The sequence below is a fragment of the Eptesicus fuscus genome, chromosome 19, assembly GCF_027574615.1.
Source record: "Eptesicus fuscus isolate TK198812 chromosome 19, DD_ASM_mEF_20220401, whole genome shotgun sequence".
NCBI classification, from domain to species: domain Eukaryota; kingdom Metazoa; phylum Chordata; class Mammalia; order Chiroptera; family Vespertilionidae; genus Eptesicus; species Eptesicus fuscus.
In genome coordinates, this window is record NC_072491.1 from 17,579,131 (window position 1) to 17,601,287 (window position 22,157).

At 37.7% G+C, this 22,157-nt stretch overlaps 1 protein-coding gene across 2 annotated transcripts in view; it reads right to left on the reverse strand.

The window, feature by feature from the left end:
* ANGPT1 (angiopoietin 1) overlaps nucleotides 1-20,393 on the reverse strand; it is a 250,873-nt gene extending 230,480 nt beyond the window's left edge. For both annotated transcript variants that reach the window (XM_008143400.2, XM_008143399.3), the window contains exon 1: nucleotides 20,029-20,393. In XM_008143400.2, the coding sequence (XP_008141622.1) occupies nucleotides 20,029-20,328 (300 nt within the window). In that variant the 5' untranslated portion in view covers nucleotides 20,329-20,393. The remainder of the gene's footprint in view (nucleotides 1-20,028) is intronic.
* Between the last annotated feature and the right edge of the window lie 1,764 nt (nucleotides 20,394-22,157).

The following is a 22,157-nucleotide window of genomic DNA, read 5'->3' on the forward strand; positions in this document are numbered from 1 at the left end:
TCATAAAGTTAACAGTTCCATATGACACAAATACAGAAACATTTCCAGTCATTATTTTACATTTTTTACAGTACTTATTACCTGAGTAAAGCACTCTTGTAATGTCCCCAGTTCTAAAATATCAGTGTTATCTTTAATGAAGACTTTTATTTTTATTTACCTAAATGCTATTATGATTTTCCTCTCAGAATTTCACCGATTACATAATTCTCTACATGATTTCCCCATCCTTTCATCTATTTACCTTAATTCCTAGTTCTTCCTACCACCCCAAGTACCTCTCATTCACCATTTAATAACGAACTGCAGAGTCCAAAACCATTTCTCACCATAATTACTGTTTATGTTCACATCCTTTAAAAACGTGACAATAGCCCTGGCCAGCTTCCCAATGGTTAGAGTGTTGGTCTATGCACCAAAGTGTTGTGGGTTCAGTTCCCAGTCAAGAGCATGTATCTGGGTTGCAAGTTCACTTCTAGTCTCCTGGCAGGGCGAGTGAGGGACACAAACAGTCAATGTGTCTCTCTCACATAGATGTTTCTTTCTCTCTTTCTATCCCCCTCTCTTCCTTCCTCTCTTTCACTCTAAAAAACAGTGGAAAAAATATCCTCAGGTAAAGATTAACAAAACAAAAAAGTGACAGTAAATGTCCATCATCTTGGTTAGCCAATTTTCTATCCAATCCCATTGCTTCAGAATGAATTGCAGAACCTAGAATCTACCTACTTATTAATGAATCCCTCCAATCATCCATCTCTCCAACCACTCATTTATTTAATACTATATGGAGGATGGGGCAGGAGAGATGTAAGGAATTTGATGCAGCACAGAATTCACAAAGTTAAGGGAGAAGAATAAATCATGATATCTAAATAGAACTGCCAGGATTTAGATATGTCTAAAAATGAACCATGGAGAAAATTGTAAGAGATGAGACTAGAGACTAGGAAGGGCCAACTTAGGATATGGAATTTGAACTTTATTCTGAGGATATCTTGGGGTCATTGATACATTTTAACTAGGAAAATGACATGATTAGGTTTTGACTTTTGGAAAAGCTTTGGTTGCCCAATGCAGTTTGCACTGGGATAGATATTAAGGTTTTGCAAAGTAATTTCATATATGTATTGTGCCAGATAATCATAACTTCCTTAATCTCTTTCTCATCTGCCTCCCTGCTCTCTTTGCTACATCAAATCCTGGAGCATTTAATTCTGTTCATTAAATTCATTCACCTTCTGTTTTATAACTTACCTTTCTGTAAGTCTTAAATAAAAAACTTTAAATGTATTTCTTCCTTTGAATAATAATTTAAAAAATCAGCTGAGGATTGTGGACTACCCCAACCCAGTTTCACTCTGTAATTCACCATTTTCAGAGCTTTCAATATCAACTCATCCACAAAAGTAGAGAACTACAAATTGATATGAAATGAATATATGACCACCATATGATAAGAGTGGATTTAGAACTAGTCATAAAGGAAGGTAGCTATTTGGGTGATAAAGTGTGACTTATCAAAGTAAAACCTTGGCCCAAATATTTTTTCTAGATTTCCTTTACCTAAAATTCTGTAACGATTTCTGAAGACCCCTCTATATTTACCTTTCCCTGAGAACAGTTATTTGGAAAAGTGATGGGAATTGTAGCATGGTCAAGTTCCCATCATCTCTATTTCATTCCTTCTTATTTTTATTTGGCCTCAGTGTAGATATACCTATTTTTCTTTAATAAAATTACTTTGATTACAAAAGAGGCACATGGTCATATTGTATAATAAATACAATAGGCATAAAAAATAAAATGCAAAATATATTTTTCAATTCCACCATTAAAAATGAACCCTGTGAATGGTATGGGTGTGTTTCCTGTACATGGTTTTATGCATGTATTTACAAATACATACCCACCCCTCCAATACCCACTATGCTCACACAAAGTCAGGGCTGTAATATACGTAGAGCTTTTCTAAAATGAGGACAAGGACAGTATCTATGTACAGAGTTGCGAGGTTCAGATAAGGTAACACCTTTAAAGTGTCTGTCCAAGCACTGGATGGTGTGGCTCAATCGCTTGGGTGTTGTTCAGTGCACTGAAAGGTTGCCAGTTCGATTCCTGGTCAGGGTACATAATGTCCGGGTTATGGGCTCGATCCCCAGTAAGGAGTGTGCAGGAGGCAGACAATCGATGTTGCTCTGTCATGGATGTTTTCTCCCTCTCCCTTCCTCTCTCTCTATAAATCAATAAAAATATATTTAAAAAAATAAAAATAGTGTCTGTCCCAGACTTAATACATATTAAATGCTGAAAAATATTAGCTATTATTTTTATTGCCATAATTGTTTAGGTATATAAATGTATTCACTCAACATCTTGTACACATTTCTCCTGTGAAAATATGATTTTAACAACTACAGCTGTGGTCTCACTGAAGACATGGCCTTTTATCAGACAATCCTGGGCTGAAGTGTCTGCTGATTCTGCCATTTACCACTTGTGGGAGCTTGTGTGTGGTTCCCTTGTTCAAAGCTGTGGATAATATTGTTTCTCAGAGGTTGTTTTTTTTTAGAATTAGAGATCATGTGTGCAAGGTATCATAGTAAATACCAAATAGTATCTATTGTTTCCAATGTTCCTGCTATGATAGTTACAATGAATATGTATATTGCTTTTTCCTTCTTTTGAATTATTTCCTTGGGAATGATTCCCAGAAGTAACATTGCTGAGTCCAGGAGTATAAAAAATTAGTTATGTTTGTTGTATTTACTGTTACGTTGTTTTCCAGTAAGTTTCAACCAATGCATAATGTAATACGCAAAGCACCTCATATATTTAAATAATGTTCCTATACCTGATTCATTCAAGTCCAAATCATATGCTCATCAGTTAAGAAGAAGAGAATCTGGGATGGATTTTATTGCAGGAATTCCAAACTGTTGGGAATTGGACAGATGCTACTAACTCATTTTACATTTGGGAGACCACCAGTCAGCCGTGCTCACTAACAGCTTTCAGAAACATCTGGATTTAAACTTACAGCCTAAACATGACAGGTTAAGTAGTATACATATAGTTACAAAACAGCTTCATATCTTGATTCTCACAAATCTGAATTCACTGAGACTTTTACAATTTTTAAATGATTGAAAAAATTGCAAACAATGTAAGCATGAAGACTCACATAAACTATATAGTAATCATTTTAGTATTATGGACTTCTGGTGGAGCTGGAATTTAGGAAGTCTCAGCAGATTTTTACAAATACTATTTTGAAGGTATAAAAATCCTTACTAGTAACTATTTTACTCAAAGGAGTGCAAATATATATGCAGTTTTCAATTTGCATTTACTGAATCTTCATTTATGTGAAACAAATAGCAGTTAAGTTAGAAGAGTAGAGAAAGGTAGTAAATACATTGGTTTAAAAACCTGTAATCATGACATTCTCCCCATGTCATAAGCCTGACCAGAATGCTAGCTGGAATCATCTGAAGGCTCATTCACTCACTTGTCTAGAGCCTGGGCTAGAATGACTCAAAAAATGTGGACTCCCTAAAAAGAGCCCTTACCTAACCTATACGTGGCCTCTCCATGTGGCTTGATTTCCTCACAACACAGTAGCCTCAAGGTAGATGGACTTCTGACATGGCAGGTCAAAATTCCAAGCTCGAGTATGGTGATGAACTAGAAGGAAACTGAATTGCCTTTTAGGACCCAGACAGTTTCAAAGGGAAGGGAATTTTTTATGGGATTAAGGTATATAAGACATAAGATTATTTATGACATAGATAAATAGCTTATAGATAGATAAATATACACATAATCCTTCCTATATAATAAAGAGGTAATATGCAAATTGACCATGACACCCTCATAAAATGGCTGCCTACGACCAGGCCGGCAGGGGTGATAGTGAGGGATGACCAAATGACTGAACAACCAGGCTGCATGGGGCGACCAGGCCAGCAGGGGGGTTAGTGAGGGATGACCAAATGACTGAACAAGCAGGCTGTGTGGGGCGACCAGGCCGGCAGGGGAGGTTAGTGAGGGACGACCAAATGACTGAGCAAGCAGGCTGCATGGGGTGACCTGGCCGGCAAGGGGGGGGGCAGTTGAGGGTGACCAGGCCAGCAGGGGGAGGCAGTTAGGGGTGGCCAGGCTGGCAGAGGAGGCAGTAAGAGGCGGCCAGGCCAGCGGGAGGGGGAGGCACAGTTAGGGGCGACCAGGCTGGTGGGGGGTGCAGTTGGGGGTGACCAGGTTGGCAGTGGGGGCAGTTGGGGGCGATTAGGCTGGCGGGGGGGGGGGAAGTGAGGGGCAACTAGGCCAGTAGGGGGGGCAGTTGGGGGCAACCAGGCCAGCAGAGGGGGGCAGTTGGGGTCGACCAGGCCGGCAGGGGGGGAGGGGGCAGTAAGGGGTGACCAGGCTGGTGGGGAGGACAGTTAGGAGTGACCAAGCCGGTCGGGAGGGGGCAGTTGGGGGTGACCTGGCCGGCAGCAGGGGGCAGTTAGGGGCGATCAGGCAGGCAGGAAGGTGAGCGATTAGGAGCCAGTGGTCTAGGATTGTGAGAGGGATGTCCGAGGGGTCCCGGATTGGAGAGGGTGCAGGCTGGGCTGAGGGGACCCGCCCCCCCATGCATGAATTTCGTGCACCAGGCCTCTAGTACTATAATAACCATCTTTAGAAAACACAACCAACAATTGCCCCCTAGTCCTATTTTATATGTATTTAACTTATACTCTTTCCACCTTGTTAAATTTAAAAATAGCATTTTCTGCCCTAGCCAGTTTGGCTCAGTGGATAGAATGTCGGCCTGCAAACTGAAAGGTCCCAGGTTCGATTCCAGTCAAGGGCACATGCCTGTGTTGTAGGCTCGATCCCCAGTGGGGGACGTGCAAGAGGCAGCCAATCAATGATTCTCTCTCATCATGGATGTTTCTATCTTTCTCTCCCTCTTCCTTCCTCTCTGGAATCAATAAAAATATATTTTAAAAAATAAAAATAAAAATTGCATTTTCTTTGCATAGGTTTAATACCCAAACATGGTGAGAAATGTTTTGGTTCTAAATTTAAAAATTATACATATTTTTAAAAAAATATACCTTTATTAAAAAAATCTGAAACACCCCCACTGAGTGGACAGGTAAAACTGTTGTGTCTTCCTGGTAGAAATCATCCAGGCCATTAATTTTTCAATAGTCCAGCAATCACAGAGGGACCAAGCAAAATTTATCTAATTTTCCATAGGAGATATTTTGTATTTGAACAAAAAAGAAATTCTCAAAATATTTGGTAAATTATTTGATATATAAGCAATTTTAAATATGCTTATAAAATATATTTGAATTTTTTAGCTACCTATAATATATTTTTGGCCATGACTTTCCAAATTAGATCCAGCAGAAGATGTTTCATACAGTAGAATAATATATAGGGATAGTTCATGCTCAGGATAATTAATTTCCATAGTGACCTTTTCCCCTGCAAATAGCACAAGTTTGATTTGTGAACTCAAAGCATGTAAACTTCAGTCCCATGTGAAACATAATGGTCACAAAATAAAGAATTCCCCTTTCACTATGACATAGAGGCTTCTTAGCTATTCTACGTAATCAATTCTCAGTTAAGAGCTTTGCTGAGAGTTGAATGTGGGATTCCCACTTCTATTGTTAACTTTAATCATCTATTTGAACTAGTCTCTTTAGTTCATTAGTTTATCTTAACTATCAGTAGGAGACAATGACCGTTTCACTTTTAAAAGGGTATATTAATTTTCTCTTCTTTTTTCTAAGCATAAACCCGGGATCAATGATCAATGATTACTTTCATATACTTAACAACTAAAATAAAGCAAAGTAAAAAATACATATGGCATATGGTTATTTTCCCATAAATACTACAAAGAGAACCTGGATTAATTAATGTTGAATTATTAATAAACTGATTATGTTTTATTACTATTTGGTCTTTAACTGAAAGAAATACAACCTAGCACTATAATGTATAAGCAAAAATGCACATAAACTAGTTTAAAATATTATCTTCACTCATATACTCAGTATCAGGGCAACCTCAACTAAGTTTGTGTAAGCAACTCACTTATTTGAAAAAAAAAGTAAAAACAGCAATTAATCATTAGCCTCTGACATTTTTTAAAGTTTAAATAAAAATTTACATCCAGTCAGGAATGAGGCTAAGAAGTAGTTGTTAGAAGAACAGTAGCTTTCTTACAGCAATTTTTACTAATGTATGGAAAATTAGTCTAATCTCCAAAGGTTATTTATTCTGGAGAGATTCTCCAAAAACTTAGAGGAGAGTATCATTCATTTGAACCTCTTCCTCACTCTTCACCAATTAAAATGTGCTTTAATTTGTGAAGGAAAAGTGAAAGAGGCATGAGCATGAAGAGCTTAAATTTAACACTCAGAATGCCTGGGTTCAAATTCTAAACCTGTCTCAGAGTAAATATGGAACCTTTTAAATCATTTGATTCACTGGTCCTCAGTTTTTATCTATAAAATGGATATGATAATACCTAATATTTATAAAAATATATGTGCTTATTTGTTTGGATGATGATACTACTTAACCAAGGTAGACTTATTAATACCCTATTTGTTACTAAACACCTTTCTTAAAATAGAATGTCATTTTCATTCCTGCTTTAGTAACAGAACATCCTATATCCATTTTCATCTTCGCAGATAAATTGATTTATTCACAAATCAAGAGCACTTTCATTGTTTGGAAATTTGGTTATATTATACAGATAAATCACACCATAATTGTGTATCCACATAAAGTACAAACTATACAACTGAATATAGGAATTCACATCTGTAAATATGTATTTACCATTTTGTCAGCTAGCTCTTGAGAGGAGATGAAAAGTATCAGATACAATAGATGAAAGATGAACAATATGGAGGGGATGAAGATAGAAACCCTTCAAATGAGGAAGGTATATTGACAATAGTTTCTTACAAATTGGGGAAAGGTCCTTGTTATTCAGCATTAGCACTAGAATCCTTCAGACCACTTCACTGACCAAAATGTTGCCCCAAATAGTTTGAGCACCATAGCAGGCATTTATTCATGTATATATCCTACCATTGCATATGAGGCACCTACAACATTGGCATGATGTATACCACTGACCTCAGGTTCCTTGGAGAACACAGGTCAAGCAAGTAGATAAACATTGAGTTGGGTTTTTGTGTTTGTTTTTCCTATGTTTTATTCTGTCCCACTAGGCAAAGGTGGATGATAAGTATATCTGAATTCTGTTTTGTCCCCATCTGTTTTGTCCGCTCTTTTCTTGAGGACTCCATGAAGAAGAATGGACAAAGAGAAGTTAGGGTAGACTGAAGTCTTTCCACCTAATACAACTGATACCTAGCCATGAAGGTAGCAACCCTAGAAACCTAGGCATCTGAGTGTTCAGGCCTCTGAGATCAGGAAAAAAGAGAGGAAGAGCTGTCACAACTGCTTGCAAGTAGCAGTGTTTGCCTTTGGGCCAAAATACCAGAAATACTTTAATTAATAGGGACAATGATATATAAAATAGGAAGTGAGATAAGAGGTCAATGCCTGAGAAAACAAGGCGCTTCTTCTCATTTTTACAACTCTGTGAATGACCCACAAAAGAAAGTGCATGCAAATAATATTTTAAGTTCCAGGATCTGCTTTTGCTTTTCCAAGAAGGATTGCCCACAGATAAATCCAAGAGGGAGGTCATTAAATTGAACGGAAGACATTTAGAATAGGCTGCTTCACCCCATGTAAAGCAATTGTAAGCTTTTCTTTGTGTTTTTAGAAGTTTTCAGATAAATAGTCAGATTCAATTAAGCTCTGTAACTTCAAGAGAAGGTACTTCTAAGAAGATAGGCGGGAGGGACTGCAGAGGAGGGACTGCAGACTTGGGATTCCTCTATTTGTTACCAGACCTGTGGGAGGGCAGAGAGAATTGAGCTATTGTGCTTCAATCAGCAGCATAACCTAAGTGTCACAGTCAATTTAACCATGGAGCTTTAGAGTTGGGATGGGGACAAATGGCTGTCTGAAACAGAACTTGAAAAGGGGGCAATTCATTTAGTATGAAAGAATTAAGGGTTTAGATGCAAAGACTACTACGGAAAAAAAAATTTAAGTAGACTTAAGGTTTGAAGATTGACAAGAAGGGACATAGTAAAAGTTGCAGTAGCTAATCCCATGCTTGGTTAAGAGCATACTAGTAGGTCATGGAGCCAGACTGATGGGAATTGGATGCTGGCCCTGCCACTTAGTTACAGGGTAATACTGGACAAGTTACTTTCCCTCTCTCTGCCTCGGTTTCCTCATTTGCCATGTGGAAAAATTATACTATTATCTACCTCATATTGACTTTTGAAAGTATTTAATAAATTAATATACATAAAGTCTTCCAAAGAGCCTGAGAGTTGGTAAAAGTGCTCATTTAACTATTACTGTAACCCAGAACTGCCCCAAGGAATAAGTAATACTTAGTTAACATTTTCATATGATGGAACTCATACAAAGTAATTTACTGGAATCATGCTTACTCTTAACAAACATCTAATGATGTAAGTACTATTACTACCTCAATTTTACTGGTAATGAAGGTGGAGCACTGAGAAGTTAAGGAACTTGCCCAAGGTCACACAGCAAGGAAGTGGTGCTGTCAAGATTCAAATCCAGACAGTCTGGCTCTGGCAACACACTTTGTCATTATTTGGTATTGTCTTTAGACTTAACATAGGAAATAGTGGACACAAACAGTACATTTGCTTTCATGTCTATCTATTTCAGTGGGTTTAGGTTTCTCAACAGCAGAGGCTATAAGTAGTCGATTCATTGTCACTTCCCAGGACCTAGCAGACCACCTTGCATGCAATGCATATTAAATTAGATAACTGGCTAATTGGCTGCCTGTCCTTTGTTAATGGCAGGTGCTTAGCTCCTTGACTTGTGCCTGTATCCTAAACTCCCCTGATGGAACTCACTGCCATCTCTCCTGACACTGCTATAATCTCATGGCCCCTCTCTGTGCCCACCCCCCAGTCTCCAATAAAGGGAGGCTGTTATTTGCTTTCCCTCTTGTCCATTCTCTTTCTAGCCCTTCCACTCCATGGACAGTATAAGGAGGATCTGAAAATGAAACCAGAGGAGAGAAGAGGAATGAAAAGGAGAGGCCAGCTTGGAAATAGAGTTCCTTGAGTCCTTTAGTCTTTCCAGTTCTGAGGACATCTTGCCACCTCTCATTTCTAGTTTTCGAGTCTCCAAATTGTCCAAAGTGCAGGATTGGCAAACTGGCATTTGAAAAGAGCAGGCCCTTGGAAAGCCAGAAAAAAAAATTACAACTTTCATTGCTAAAAGAATAAGAAATTCATATAAGCCCTGATTTTGGAGCTTTCACTCCATCAATATATCATGCATTAATCATCTCCTAAAGAAAGAGAAATAATAACATTGTTCTCTTTTAGCACACTGTAATATGTTGAAGCTTAGATGTGTTTGGGAAAATAGATTCAAAGATGATTTTATCCAGTCTTAACTAAATTAACCTTCACAGTCCAGACCGGTATCTTAAAAAATAATGAATAATCAGCACATATAAACAAGAAAATGGGATTCTGAGATTCCTATTCCTGGTGTCACATACTAGTAGTAAAAACAAAGATTAGCTAAGTAGATCTAACAAGAATCTTTACAATTCTGAAAACAAAATTTTCAAATACAAAATTCTGAAAATATCAAAATGCCTACTTAAAATTCAGATTTCCTTTCACTATCCTTAACAATGAATTCTGTTCTAAGTGAATATTGTAGCTTGAGATTTTAGGTAATCAATATATACATATAAGTCATATTTCTAAATTTAAAATAGAGAAATGTAAATTATCACATAATTAGATAATTGTGTAAATAAATAAGTCATACAATTTGCCACTAATTATCCAAGAGTTGTCTATTATCTTAACATGTTTGGGTCATATTAAATACTAGATAACTGGCTAATTGGTCATATTAAATATGACCCAAACATGTTAATATGACCCAAAATGTCACCACATTTAAGAGTCTAAACAACCAGTATTTTTGTAAGTTACACATTAATATTCTTAAACTTCTTTGTATATGGCAGACTTGGACATTCTTACATCAGCTTGCCAACAAATATTCCAACTATCAAGTGTTATGTTTCTTTTTGCCTGCCAGATTGGTTTTGGCAGCTTTACCTACCTAATACATGATTATCTGAAAGTTTTATTGCAGCCATTTAGAAAGGGTATTCCTTTGAACACACAGAGTCCCTTGAGGTTGCCTCTGGGAGAGGGGCAGAGGAAGAGGGTCCTGCAGGGCTCACTCCACTTCTCCTCCACCCCCTCCATTTGCATCTAGATTACATATTAAGCTTCTGCCAACAATTTGCTTAAAAATAGGGCCCACTAGTAAGAAATATTTTAAATTCTTTACTTCATTTTTTTCAAACATAAGGTGGAGCAAAAGTAAGTTTACTTTGCATGAATACATGAAACAGAGTTGATTCTTATATTATTTATTATGATATCGTTTTCCATACAAACAACTCTAAACCTACTTTTGCCATGCCCTATATATTAAAACTTCACAGTTTTATTAACATTTTTAAAGTTATTAAATATTCAATGTATTCAGTACATTATTTGTTTATTGCATAAATGTTAACACTACTGCTTATGGTAGTTCTGTTCTTGTTATTTAAAACTGAGTAAATTTGGAAAACACAGAAAAGACTGATGATATAAGTAATAAGGATATAATTCTCACCTCTTATATCTGTGCAACTGAGACAAAGTGGAAGCAAGTTCTGTGGTTGCAGCAAACCTTAATTACAATAAATACCCATTGGATCTTAGTCCTCTGTACATGAATAGTGAAGATTTTATTTTTTATAAAATCTTGGAACTATCTTTAAAAGTTTAAAAGTGAAATATAATTTAGGATTTTCTTGAAATAGAAACCCTCCAATAACCTTTAGGGTTTAGTATTATAATTCAACTCATCCCATTTTCATTAACAAAATAGAAACTACTGATAGTCTACCCAATGAACTAATCTACAGATGTCACTAATCTTTAAAATGCACTATCATCCAAAGTTATCATTAGCCATGCCATAGAAATATATGGTAAGTTTACCTATTTGATACCAGTGAGTTTGGCGGTATATATTATTAATGATTTTGGATATTCACATTACACTTGCATTTCATTAATATTTCAGCTACCGATTTACTTTAGACACAGCTTTGATGCTTGAGCTAATTAACATGCTCTTTCAATAGTTTCACAGAAACTTAGAAAATACTTGCCAATGTAGACCTATAATAATTGACCTGTATAGTCATGTAATATATATATATATGCAATTAATACTCATTACATTTATTTTACTCTACATTCTTCAATACATACTACCAAAGATCTACAGATGCCCAAATATATTACTGATGAAGTTATTAGCTAGCAGTAGGGTTGTATCTGGCTTTATATAATTTATATCACTTTCTCTGTTAAATATTGCCTTTTTGGTTGCTTGAAGGAAGAAAGCAGCTCATTTGGAAAGGCAACTAAGACCAAAAAAGTCTCAAAACCTCTCACTTCTAATATTTCCATGTATGAATTAGAGAAGACTGCTTAGGTAGAGAGCCTCCAAATATAAAGAAAAGATAATCCACAGAATGTTTCGTTCTTTAGAAACCTCTTTGATGAGGGAGGGGGCACATCTTTTGTACATTTGTAAAGAGATTTAAACACTAAGACTCTCTCTCCCTCAGACCATGGGGACAAGACCAAAGTGGGTTTGGAACTTCCTAATGTCACAGCAAACAATAATCTTGTACTGGAACAAAAGGCAAGGATGACTCAGAATGTAATTAGGGTTGTACATCTAAGCAAATGACACAATATAACTTGTGGTATTTAAAAAAAAAAAAAAAAAAAAGGAAGAACACAAGGCCCAGGAAAAGACTGCTAACTTTTCCACACAGAGACAAGACCATGGCAGAGTAAAAACAAACCCTCCTTAATTAGCAAATTATATAGCACAGGGCTGATAAACCTCTGTGTTTTGTAGCTGAGCAACCCACTGGTCGCTCCTCCCTTCTCCTCATCTACACAAGTGGGAATACTTGCAATGTTTATATCTAAACAAATGAGAGAGGAAGAAAAATTTTCTAAATGGACTGAATGTCAAAGGCTGAGCCAAAGTCCAATACCTATGAAAATAGAAGGCCTCCGATATTTTGTCAACATTCCTGCCGATGCCACAACCAACAGGATGAAACAGGCACATAAAGCAGAGATCCTGGCACCCATCCTTGTTTATCCAGAGGCTGCTGCTCCAGCCTGGTACTCAGGTGCTTCTCCTTTCTAACATGTGTCTGCTGTCAGAATATTTCTGTATTCACATGATGATGCACAGGGGGAAGAAAAGACATGAAATTTCCCTGCCTGTACCACTCTAAAATGTCACCTCACAGCATGTCAGTACCAAGCCAAGAAATAGCTTAGTCAGGCTCTCTGCCAACTGGCATGGACCTGAAGATTACTTGGCCTCCTGGAGGGCAATCATTTTTCCCACACAACAAACCTCACAATTTACCTTGCAATGGCCCTAATATTAATACCATGTACCTTTTGTGATATAAAACAGGAGTGAGCAAACATTTTCTTTAAAAGGCTGGTTATCACATTTTAGGTTCTGTGGGCCATATGGTTTCTGTTGCAAATCTTCAACTCTGTCTTTGTATGAAGAAAGTAGCTATGGATAATATATAAGGAAATGGGTGTGGCTGTTTCAATAAAATTTTATTTAAAACACAGGTGGCTGGCAGGATTTAGCTGAAGGGCCATAGTTTGCTGACCCTTGATAGAGAGGATGGAAACTCAGAAGATAAATTAAAATTTCTCCTATTTACACAGTTGTAGCAGGGAAATGTATAAAATATAGTTGGGTCTCATTTTCATACATATATTTAATTATAGTCAAAATTTGCCTATGGAATTCATTCATTAAAAAAGATATTTTTTTTCCAACTATGTTCCAGGCATTGTGTTAGAAAAGTAAATCTGATATAAAAAATAATAAATAAAATAACAAATACATACTGGTGAATAAGACAGGCACAGACTACCTCAGAGATTGTAGGGTATGGGAGAATATAACCTGCGAGTATTTAATGAGGTCCTATTTTGTGTCATGCATTCCTCTAGGAGTGAGGTATACTATAGGAAACAAGACAGATAAGGAACTCTTGTGGCATTTACATTCTTAGTCGAGGAAAATATCCTATATAATAAAAGGCTAATATGCAAATAGACCGAACGGCGGAACAACCAAACAACCGGTCGCTGTGATGTGCGCTGACTACCAAGGGGCGTGCGTGGAACATGATGGGCTTCGGCAGCTGGCGACAGAGCATGGAACATGGCGGGCGGCAGCCACAGCGGGATGGTGGAGCAGGTGAACGGGGGCACCAGACCAAGGCGGGGCAAGCTGTCATCAGGGCAAGCCTTTAGTGGTTACTGAAAATTCTTTGCTCCCGCACACCGCGGTCCCACTTGGCGCTTGCACCTGCTGCTGATGCTGGCCCTGCTCACACCCACTGCTGGCACACAGCGCCAGCTCCAATCGTTCAGTGCCGTCAGCAGATGCTAGCAGCGGCTACTGGCCCTGATTGCCCCTCAGGGCTTCTCCACCTCCCCCTGCTCCTGAGGGGCGATTGGGGCTGGCAGCCACCGCTTATACCCACTGCCGACCATGGCCCCGGTCACACCCGCTGCTGGCACCGGAGCTGCTGCTCACACCCACAGTCAGTGCCAGAGCCGCCGCTCACACCCGCTGCCAGCACCCAGCACTGGTCCCAATTGCTCAGTACCGTCAGTGGGTACAAGCGGCAGCTGCCAACCCTGATCGCCCCTGAGGGCTTCTCCACCTCCCCCTGCTCCTGAGGGCCGCTCGCACCACCCAATAGCTCTGCGTTGTCAGCAGATGCAAGCAGGGCCAGCGTTGTCAGCGCCTGGGAGCAGAGGAGGCAGGAGTGGGGCTGCTGGTAGACAGGGGACCGGGGGTGGGGTGGGGGCAGCGCAGCAGGAGGGGCTGGGCAGGGGTGCAGAGGATGGGCTAAGACCCAGCCCTGTGCCCACCTCAGCCTCGCAGCCCACAGTACCTTGCAAGGTGCACGAATTTGTGCACTGGGCCCCTAGTAATAAATAATGTGACAAACACTAATCCATAAAAGGTCAAACAGTGGTAAATGCTACAAAGAAATAATACAGTATAATATGACAGAAAGTCACTTAGCAGAATGGGAGAAGGTGGTAGGTAATAGTGCTTAGAAAATACTTCTGAGCAAAGATCGATACGAAGAGAAAGAGCCATCTATGGCAAGATCAGGGGAACAATTTTCTGAGCTAAGTGAATAGCATGTACAGTCCCTGAGACAGGAATGAGCTAGTCTGTTGGAGAAATAACAAGAAAGCAATTGTCTCTGGAGTGTCTGGAATGAGAAAAAGGTGGTAGATGATGAATCCAGAAAGAAGTGTGGGAACAGATCCTATAGGGCCTCATGGCAAGAAACTTAGATTTTACTTTTACATAATGAAAATCTGTAGGGAGATTTTAAGGAAAGAATGACACATTCTTATTCATTTTAAATTACACTGAACCCATAATTACATATGAGATAAGTGCTAGTAAAACAAGGTTCAGTGACAAATGGCACAGTCAGGGCTAAGGAAGGACTGCAATCACCCATAGTAAAGGATCCATTTGCCATGGTCCTAAAACTGGAGATCTACCAATGGAGACAGATGGGGAGAGGCTTGCTCCTTCCTACAGAGAAACTCAAAAGGCCTTTATAGGTCCAACTGCCCAACTTCTAGGGCCCAGAAAGGTTTTTATATCTTCTTGGATCTTTTGATTCTAATATATTACAAGCAAATAATAACACCTAACTATTGGCTGAGAAATGAATACAGGGGTATTAACTAACGGTCTCCTATTTGGCTTGAGAAGCAGGGGTTAGTTTTTAAATAATGCTATTTGGGAACATTTCTATAACTGGATTTAAAAGACAATTACTCCTATTAACCTTTCTTACAACTGTCATTTTTCCTACCTCTATTCATAAATCATAGATGTATATTTCCTTCCAGTTCAGTGATAAATTTTTAAAAACATACTTATCAACTATCTGCTCATTTCACACATTCAGGAAGTCTCCCCACATGTGCAAATAAAATATAGAGCATCCTCTCTGGTTCAGTATTGAACAGTCAGCAGCCACCAAAACAATGCACAGATGAGAAGTTCGAGTTACTTAGATTCACATGTGTAGATATTGTGTGTAAATATATGCCATTGTTGTATGCAGTAAATGGTTGCCTACTAGTCTGGAAGTAAAAAATTGTTTTCCTTCCAAATGAAGATCTAGCTGAAACTCAAGTAACTTAGCGCCAAAGATTAAAGCAACTTTAGCATCTGAAAGCAGTTACAAGGCCCTTTAACTTGCATTATTTTATACCTAGCACCACACACTTGAGCACTTGATATGTATTTTTTTATTTTTAGATTATGATTATAACAGAGATATTATTTAGCCAGTTAATAAACAAACATCTCGGGAGATATAAAAATGGATAAATAGACATTCACTATACTACTGTCCAAGTAGGAAAAAAGGACTTAAAATACTAAAAATGACAACAACCGCACACATGGAAATACAGTGCTAAATGATACCTGCAATGTACTATAATAACATTGGAGATCTCAACCCGGGAGGGGAAGTGAAGTGTGGGTAGCTTTCCAGAAGAAACTGGCAACAAAGCTGATTCTTAAAGAATAATTAAGAGGACAAAGTAGAGTGAATGCAGAAGTTTTTGAGAGCCTAGGTGATCGGATAAACACAATTTGAATAATTAGTAACTACCTACTCTAAACCCAATTATTGTTTTAATTACTATTAGGACAAAAATAATTGTAGGATGTAGCCCTTGCCTAATTGACACCTGAAAATCTATTAGGGAGGTAAGTGTATATCCAAAACAAAATGTTAATAGTACATAGTAAAGTGTACACTGCAATGCATATGCAATGCATTCATTTGTTCATTCAACAAATATTTATTGTCTATTGACTATGGACCACATACTGCTCTAGAATTGGGGATATGGCAATGGACAAGGTTACTGACCTCACAGAGGTCACATTTTAGAGGATACTAGTATGGGTTAATATATGTAATATATGGTTTTAAAAAATCATCATCATCATTAATATGTTTCAGGTAATAACATGCTAAATCCTAATTTTCTGAAGCAAAGAATACAGTAGACAAGTAGAGGTTGTTATTAAGTCAAAAAATGCTGTCAAAAAAAATTAGCCAAGCATTCCAGTAAAAGCTTTTACTAAAATATTCTGAATGGCAATTCATAACTACATTTTCCAGAAATAATAATCAATTCATCAATTTTAGGCAGTATGAAGTATTTATAGTAAATAGAACCTTATCCTCTAAGTCATGTTTCTGACTTAATGTATTTATACTTTCAACCAAAAGAAAGATGTCCTTTGGCAAAAGCAAAGCATACTTTCTAAGCATTCCTCCAAATTCTAGAACATACATGTATTTTTAATCTTAATGTTATAAATGTGCATGTTTGTGAACTTTTGGACATGGGAGAAAGATAATAATAGTTCAAAAAGTACAAGATGTGGAGAAAACATTAAAAATTAGACATTTCTCTGCTACAGAAAAGTTGAAAGGAATCACACAAAAAAAGTGGCAAAGACACAAAGGCCATTTGTACTTATTGTTGCTATCCTGATACCTGATCACTCTCAGGTATTGAGTGTGGTTTACTAATAATTCTGAAAAGAGCTATATGAAAGAGGAGAGTCATATAACCCAAGTGTTTCACCCAATAAAATGGTGATTTAAAAATTGTTTAAATTTACTGATTTTAGAGAGAGAGGAACCAAGAGAGAGAAAAATCAATTTGCTGTTCCATTTATTTATACATTCATTGCCTGTTTCTTGCATGGAGATCAAACCCACAACTTTGGTGTATCAGGATTATGCTTTAACCAACTGAGCTACCGGACCAGGGGTAACATGGTGATATTTGAGCATATTATTTATTGTTCTTCCCCATCTGACAAGTAAGAATAATGCTATTAACCTACTTCATGTTGATGTTAATTAACAAGTTACCAAGGAAAGTTGATCTCTGTGATTCAATTAATCACATCAAGAACCAGTGCCATTAACAGTTAACAGTTCCAGCACTTACAGTGACCACATATCCTTCCCCCTTGCATACCTTGTTCCTCATCTTGTTTAGTTGCAAGACCAAAAACGTTGAGGAATGAGATTTGAGTGTGTATCAGGGGTGACTTTTAGTGACAGCCAGTGTCTTGTGAAGAACATTTAAAAGAATCCATTCTATCAAACTTCAAGGAAGGTACACCTAGATTAATATAAATTATCATCTAGCTGCATCTAGCACTGATAACACACATTCTACATCAAACACTTTCCTGAGAGTGATTCCATGAGCTGCATAATAATCACCGTGCTTTGATTAATTGCTTTGTTGAATAAATGGATGAATTAACTGCACTTAAATACAGATAGTCCCAGTTTCTGCAGTGTATTGCTTCTTATCCTAACTTGGAATCAAAATAGTAGTACAAATTCTAGTACTAAGCATACCAAATGGTTACAGTAAAAAGATTTCCATTTGAATTATCAAAATAAATACATTACATGAAATTTGGAACTTGACGTGCTGAAAACCTCTAATTAAGGGAAACTTATGAGAGCCTTTAGCAAGTTCTTGGCTGAATGCAATTATTTGGTTTCTTGATCCTCAGACCAATTACATTAACAATGACAAAAGATATGCAAATTTAAACAGACAATAGTCAAGCTGCTCTGACTCATACCAACAGGGATGTTTTCAGCATATATTCAGCTTGATGCACACTGGCAACATTTAGTGTGATAGTTATGCTTGGCTACAATCTGAAAACTATACAATAATCATTGACCAAAAACAATACAAACAAAAATCTAATTTATTTCACACAATAAGTTAACATCTGAAACATGTGAATGATTCAAGCCCAGTAGAATCATGTGTTTACCCTGTCACTGATGAATAATTGCATAGCAACAAAAATATGCATAAATAGGTTTAACTTATCATTGAATTGTATATTTTAAGCAAACAAAATATTATATTTTTGGTAGAATAGCTCATTCAAAATAACCAGGGACTAAACTTCCTTCCCTACCCCCCTCAAAGAATCCAGGCTAATTTAAAATGATTGAGTTATCATTAAAAACTATATGGAAAGTATACTGAGAATAGAAATAAGCAATTCAATAAAATTCCTTTGTTTATCATGGAAATAAGTTTTTCCAAAGAAAAAACAGATATCCTATTACGAATGGCTGTTGAAATTTAAGTTACAATTATCAAAAGAGTACAGAATTCTGTTTGCTTCCTATTCTTGTGCCTATTTACCCCTTTTTCTTCTCCCTTGTAGTCCACAATAGAAAGATTAACTACAATTCTGGGTTTGGAAACTCTAAAACTACAATTTCAGTTAACTTGTCAAATAAAATAACAGTGATCTTAGTTCAGTCCCTAGTGGACAAAAGTAGAATAACTATTACTCGGCATGATTCAGCAAGAGGTGATCTGAGTGAGTGTGACCACACAGGAACATAAACGAGAATTTATCCTTTCCCTATCTTTTATCTTCTTAAAGGGTTTGCTCTGTTAATTGACTAACTTAAAGAAGACCGGACAGGTTGCATACCTATATATATGCACTAAGTAGATTTTTTGCAAAGATCCCTGGGGGGTGGAGGGGAGGCTTTTCACAAATAGGGATATTTGCCCCCCTTATAATAACACAATTGAATGCACTTGTTATCTGCTGCTTACCTGTTACACATTTAAACAGAGCATAGAGAGGATGAACTGCAAGAACTGTTCCATATTTTAACAGGCATATTTTCAATAAAACGATTGTAAATGGTATATAGTGAAATACTGAAAAAATATTTCATTTAATTTCTATAAATAGGGATTATATTCATATTCAATATTAACATTCATCTGGATACCTATAATCCCACATGGTACTGTCTGAACTACCATACCCTGAAGGAAAAAAAAAAAAAAAAAAGGCCACTCAGGGATATAGCCAAGATATAGCCTAGCCTACGTGTTGTGTCCAGCCCAACTCTGCAGGTGCATGCCTTTGGGAATAGCCACCACCGGCTCTATTCCTCCTTTCCTAGTGGGCAAACAGCCTCTTCCTGATGCCGTCACATTAAAAGGTATCCCCCTGGTCTTTTTCCCTCCAAGACAGAAGAAAATATGACAGAAATAAAGAAAAAACAGTCCTGTACTATTCTACTACTTGCTGAAATTTAGTTTCCTTTACAAACTTATACAATTGCTTCAACCAAATATCACACTTTATATTTAATCTCATTTCATGTTAACTTTACTAGTGGTTGAAAAATAAGTATTTAGTGATAATTTCCCATCCTGGCTGCATAACATCTCCTGGTGTAAAATCTATTAGATCCTAAATTAGTAATATCCTTATTATTTTCTTTTTTGCCAACTTGCTCAAAACGTACTTTCTTTTTTTTAAGTTGGGTTTTGACAGTCAGAAAACTCAAGCTAAATGTTAAGTCAGAGAAAAAAAGGAGATGTCACAAAACATGCCATTGCTAGGCACGCAAATGGGGTGCCATCAGACCTCCCTAAGCTCCCACAAACCGAAAAACCTTGGCTCACCCGTGGAGTCACAGGGAGAAAGCCCGCTTGCATATGCAAACACTGCCCCCCTGGAGCTAAAGGTAAACACACAAATGCTCCCCGAAGGATCTCTTAAGTTTGCTCCAGTGCAAGAACGGAAAAGGCTCCGTGCAATTAGAAACCGAAAGCAACCACTTACTTTTTGCAGCCACTGAGTATAGTTTTCCAGCACATGCTCCAGATGTTGGAGTTTCTGGGAAGAGAAATCCGGTTCCACGTGCGGAGCGTCTCTCTGCAGAGCGTTTGTGTTGTACTGGTCTGTCCTACTCTCACGACAGTTCCCGTCATGTTCTGGAAGAATGAAAGTGTAGGCACATTGCCCATACTGAATCCGGCTATATCTTCTCCCACCGTGTTCTGGACTCCGGCGCTGGTTGCTGCACCCTACGTGAGTCAGAATGGCAGCGAGGAGGAAAGCTAAGGAAAGGAAAACTGTCATTGTACTGCCAGCACTCTCTCTCCGTGCCTCTCGCAAAACTTGCTCCTTTCTTCTGACCTTTAAACTACTTCTTTATTTCAGGTAAAACTGCTTGTCTCTGACTTTTTCCCGTTCAAAGAAAGCTTTTGAAGAAGAATCAGAGAAAACTAGCCATTTGTTAGCTTTGCTCTAAATGTTATTTTTTTTTATTTCACTGTAATGATAGTTTCCTTAGTTAAAACTTGAGATATTTATTGCATAGTAGCTGAGATTTATTGTTTCCTCTCTGTGTAACCGTTCAGCGTGGAGCCTGCCTGAGTCAGCTGCGTGTACATATTCTAGACCCTTTCCTCTGCCCTATCTGCTGCAGATCTGCTATTTTCTCCCAGACCTCAGTGAGTTTTATTAAGGTTGAACATCCAAGCCAAGCTGGAAGCAGGCAGCCTTTCACAAGATGACTTGACAGGAATGCATGAGGGTGCCCCTTTGCAAGGATTGCTGATGGCTTGGAGTAGCAGGATCGTCTTACAAATTGGCTAGATGCGCATGACCTCGATCATGTATGGCCCTCCCGCCCCTTCCGCAGACAATTGTCTGGAGCCTTTAGCAGACTCATGGCAAATCAATAAATAGAGCAGTCCACCTTAATACACTTTTAGTGTGCATGCTGACCTACTAACTAGCAAACTAGCAGTATGTTTTTTAAGTGTCTCTTGAATTGGAAAACCCTAAGAAGAAAATTGGCAGTGTTCAGTGAAATTATTTTTTTATTATTTATGAATGATAAATCTGTATAATTATTAATTTTTAAAAATTTTATTCTTGATCCTGGAGAAAAAGATTAAAAACCATTTTTGAAGATGGTATTCTTTTATTGTATTCACTTAGACTTTTAGGAGTTGGAGAAAATTATCAAATTAGCAAAAATATTTCACAACTTATCACTCAGAGGAATATAGCATGTGCATATTAAGTAGAATAATATGAGTACTTTCTAAGATATGGATTTTAAATGAAACTAGTTCCTGATTAGAATGCAGCCCTGTGTGTTCTGTGTATATAAATTGAGCAACTTATTTACAAAAACAGTATGGTTACAATTTAAGACAGTGGCCTGAGAATTATTAATTCCTGTGGTATATCCTAATCATATATTTCACAAAGATCTCTTCGGAGTTGCTATGGCTATCTTTACTAATGGTACAGAAGTTCCACATAAATTCTCCTGTGGCTGCATAGACACACTATCTGAGAAAAAAGCATGTATCAGGTGTGTTGATGGGCCAGGAAAGGGCTGGATGGGAGAAATCTCTGTGCCTCTTCTATTAAGTAAAGAACAAACATTATCAGAGGGTGATTTCCCAAATCTAGAGTGTAAACATTCAAACAAAGGGATCAGTAAAACATAAAAAACAGGTGATAATTATAGAATTAAGGTTACAGCACTGAGATCTTTACTGTGTGCAGAAAACATGAATTATGAGCAGTGGCTTTCATCAAGAACTGGGAGGGATTTTATGGAATGGAGTTTCTCAACTGCAGTCATGATGTGAAAACAGAAGCCACAGATGTTGACTCATGTCCTGGAAAGGTGGGAGGTTAGAGGTTAGAGATTGGCATGCTGGGAGAAGTTAGAGGAGAGAGCAAAACACATTCCAGAAAGACTGTGATTTACTTGGAAGAAATAAAATGTGCTGAGATGCATCAGTCCTTTCCACACCAAAAGTACAAGTTTCTGATCTGACAATACAGAAGCACGTAATACCAAACATAGAAATAAAGTCTTTGAACAGCTTTTGCAGTTTCATCCTGACGTTGTATGTCTCCTTTGCTGATATGCCACTCACTTG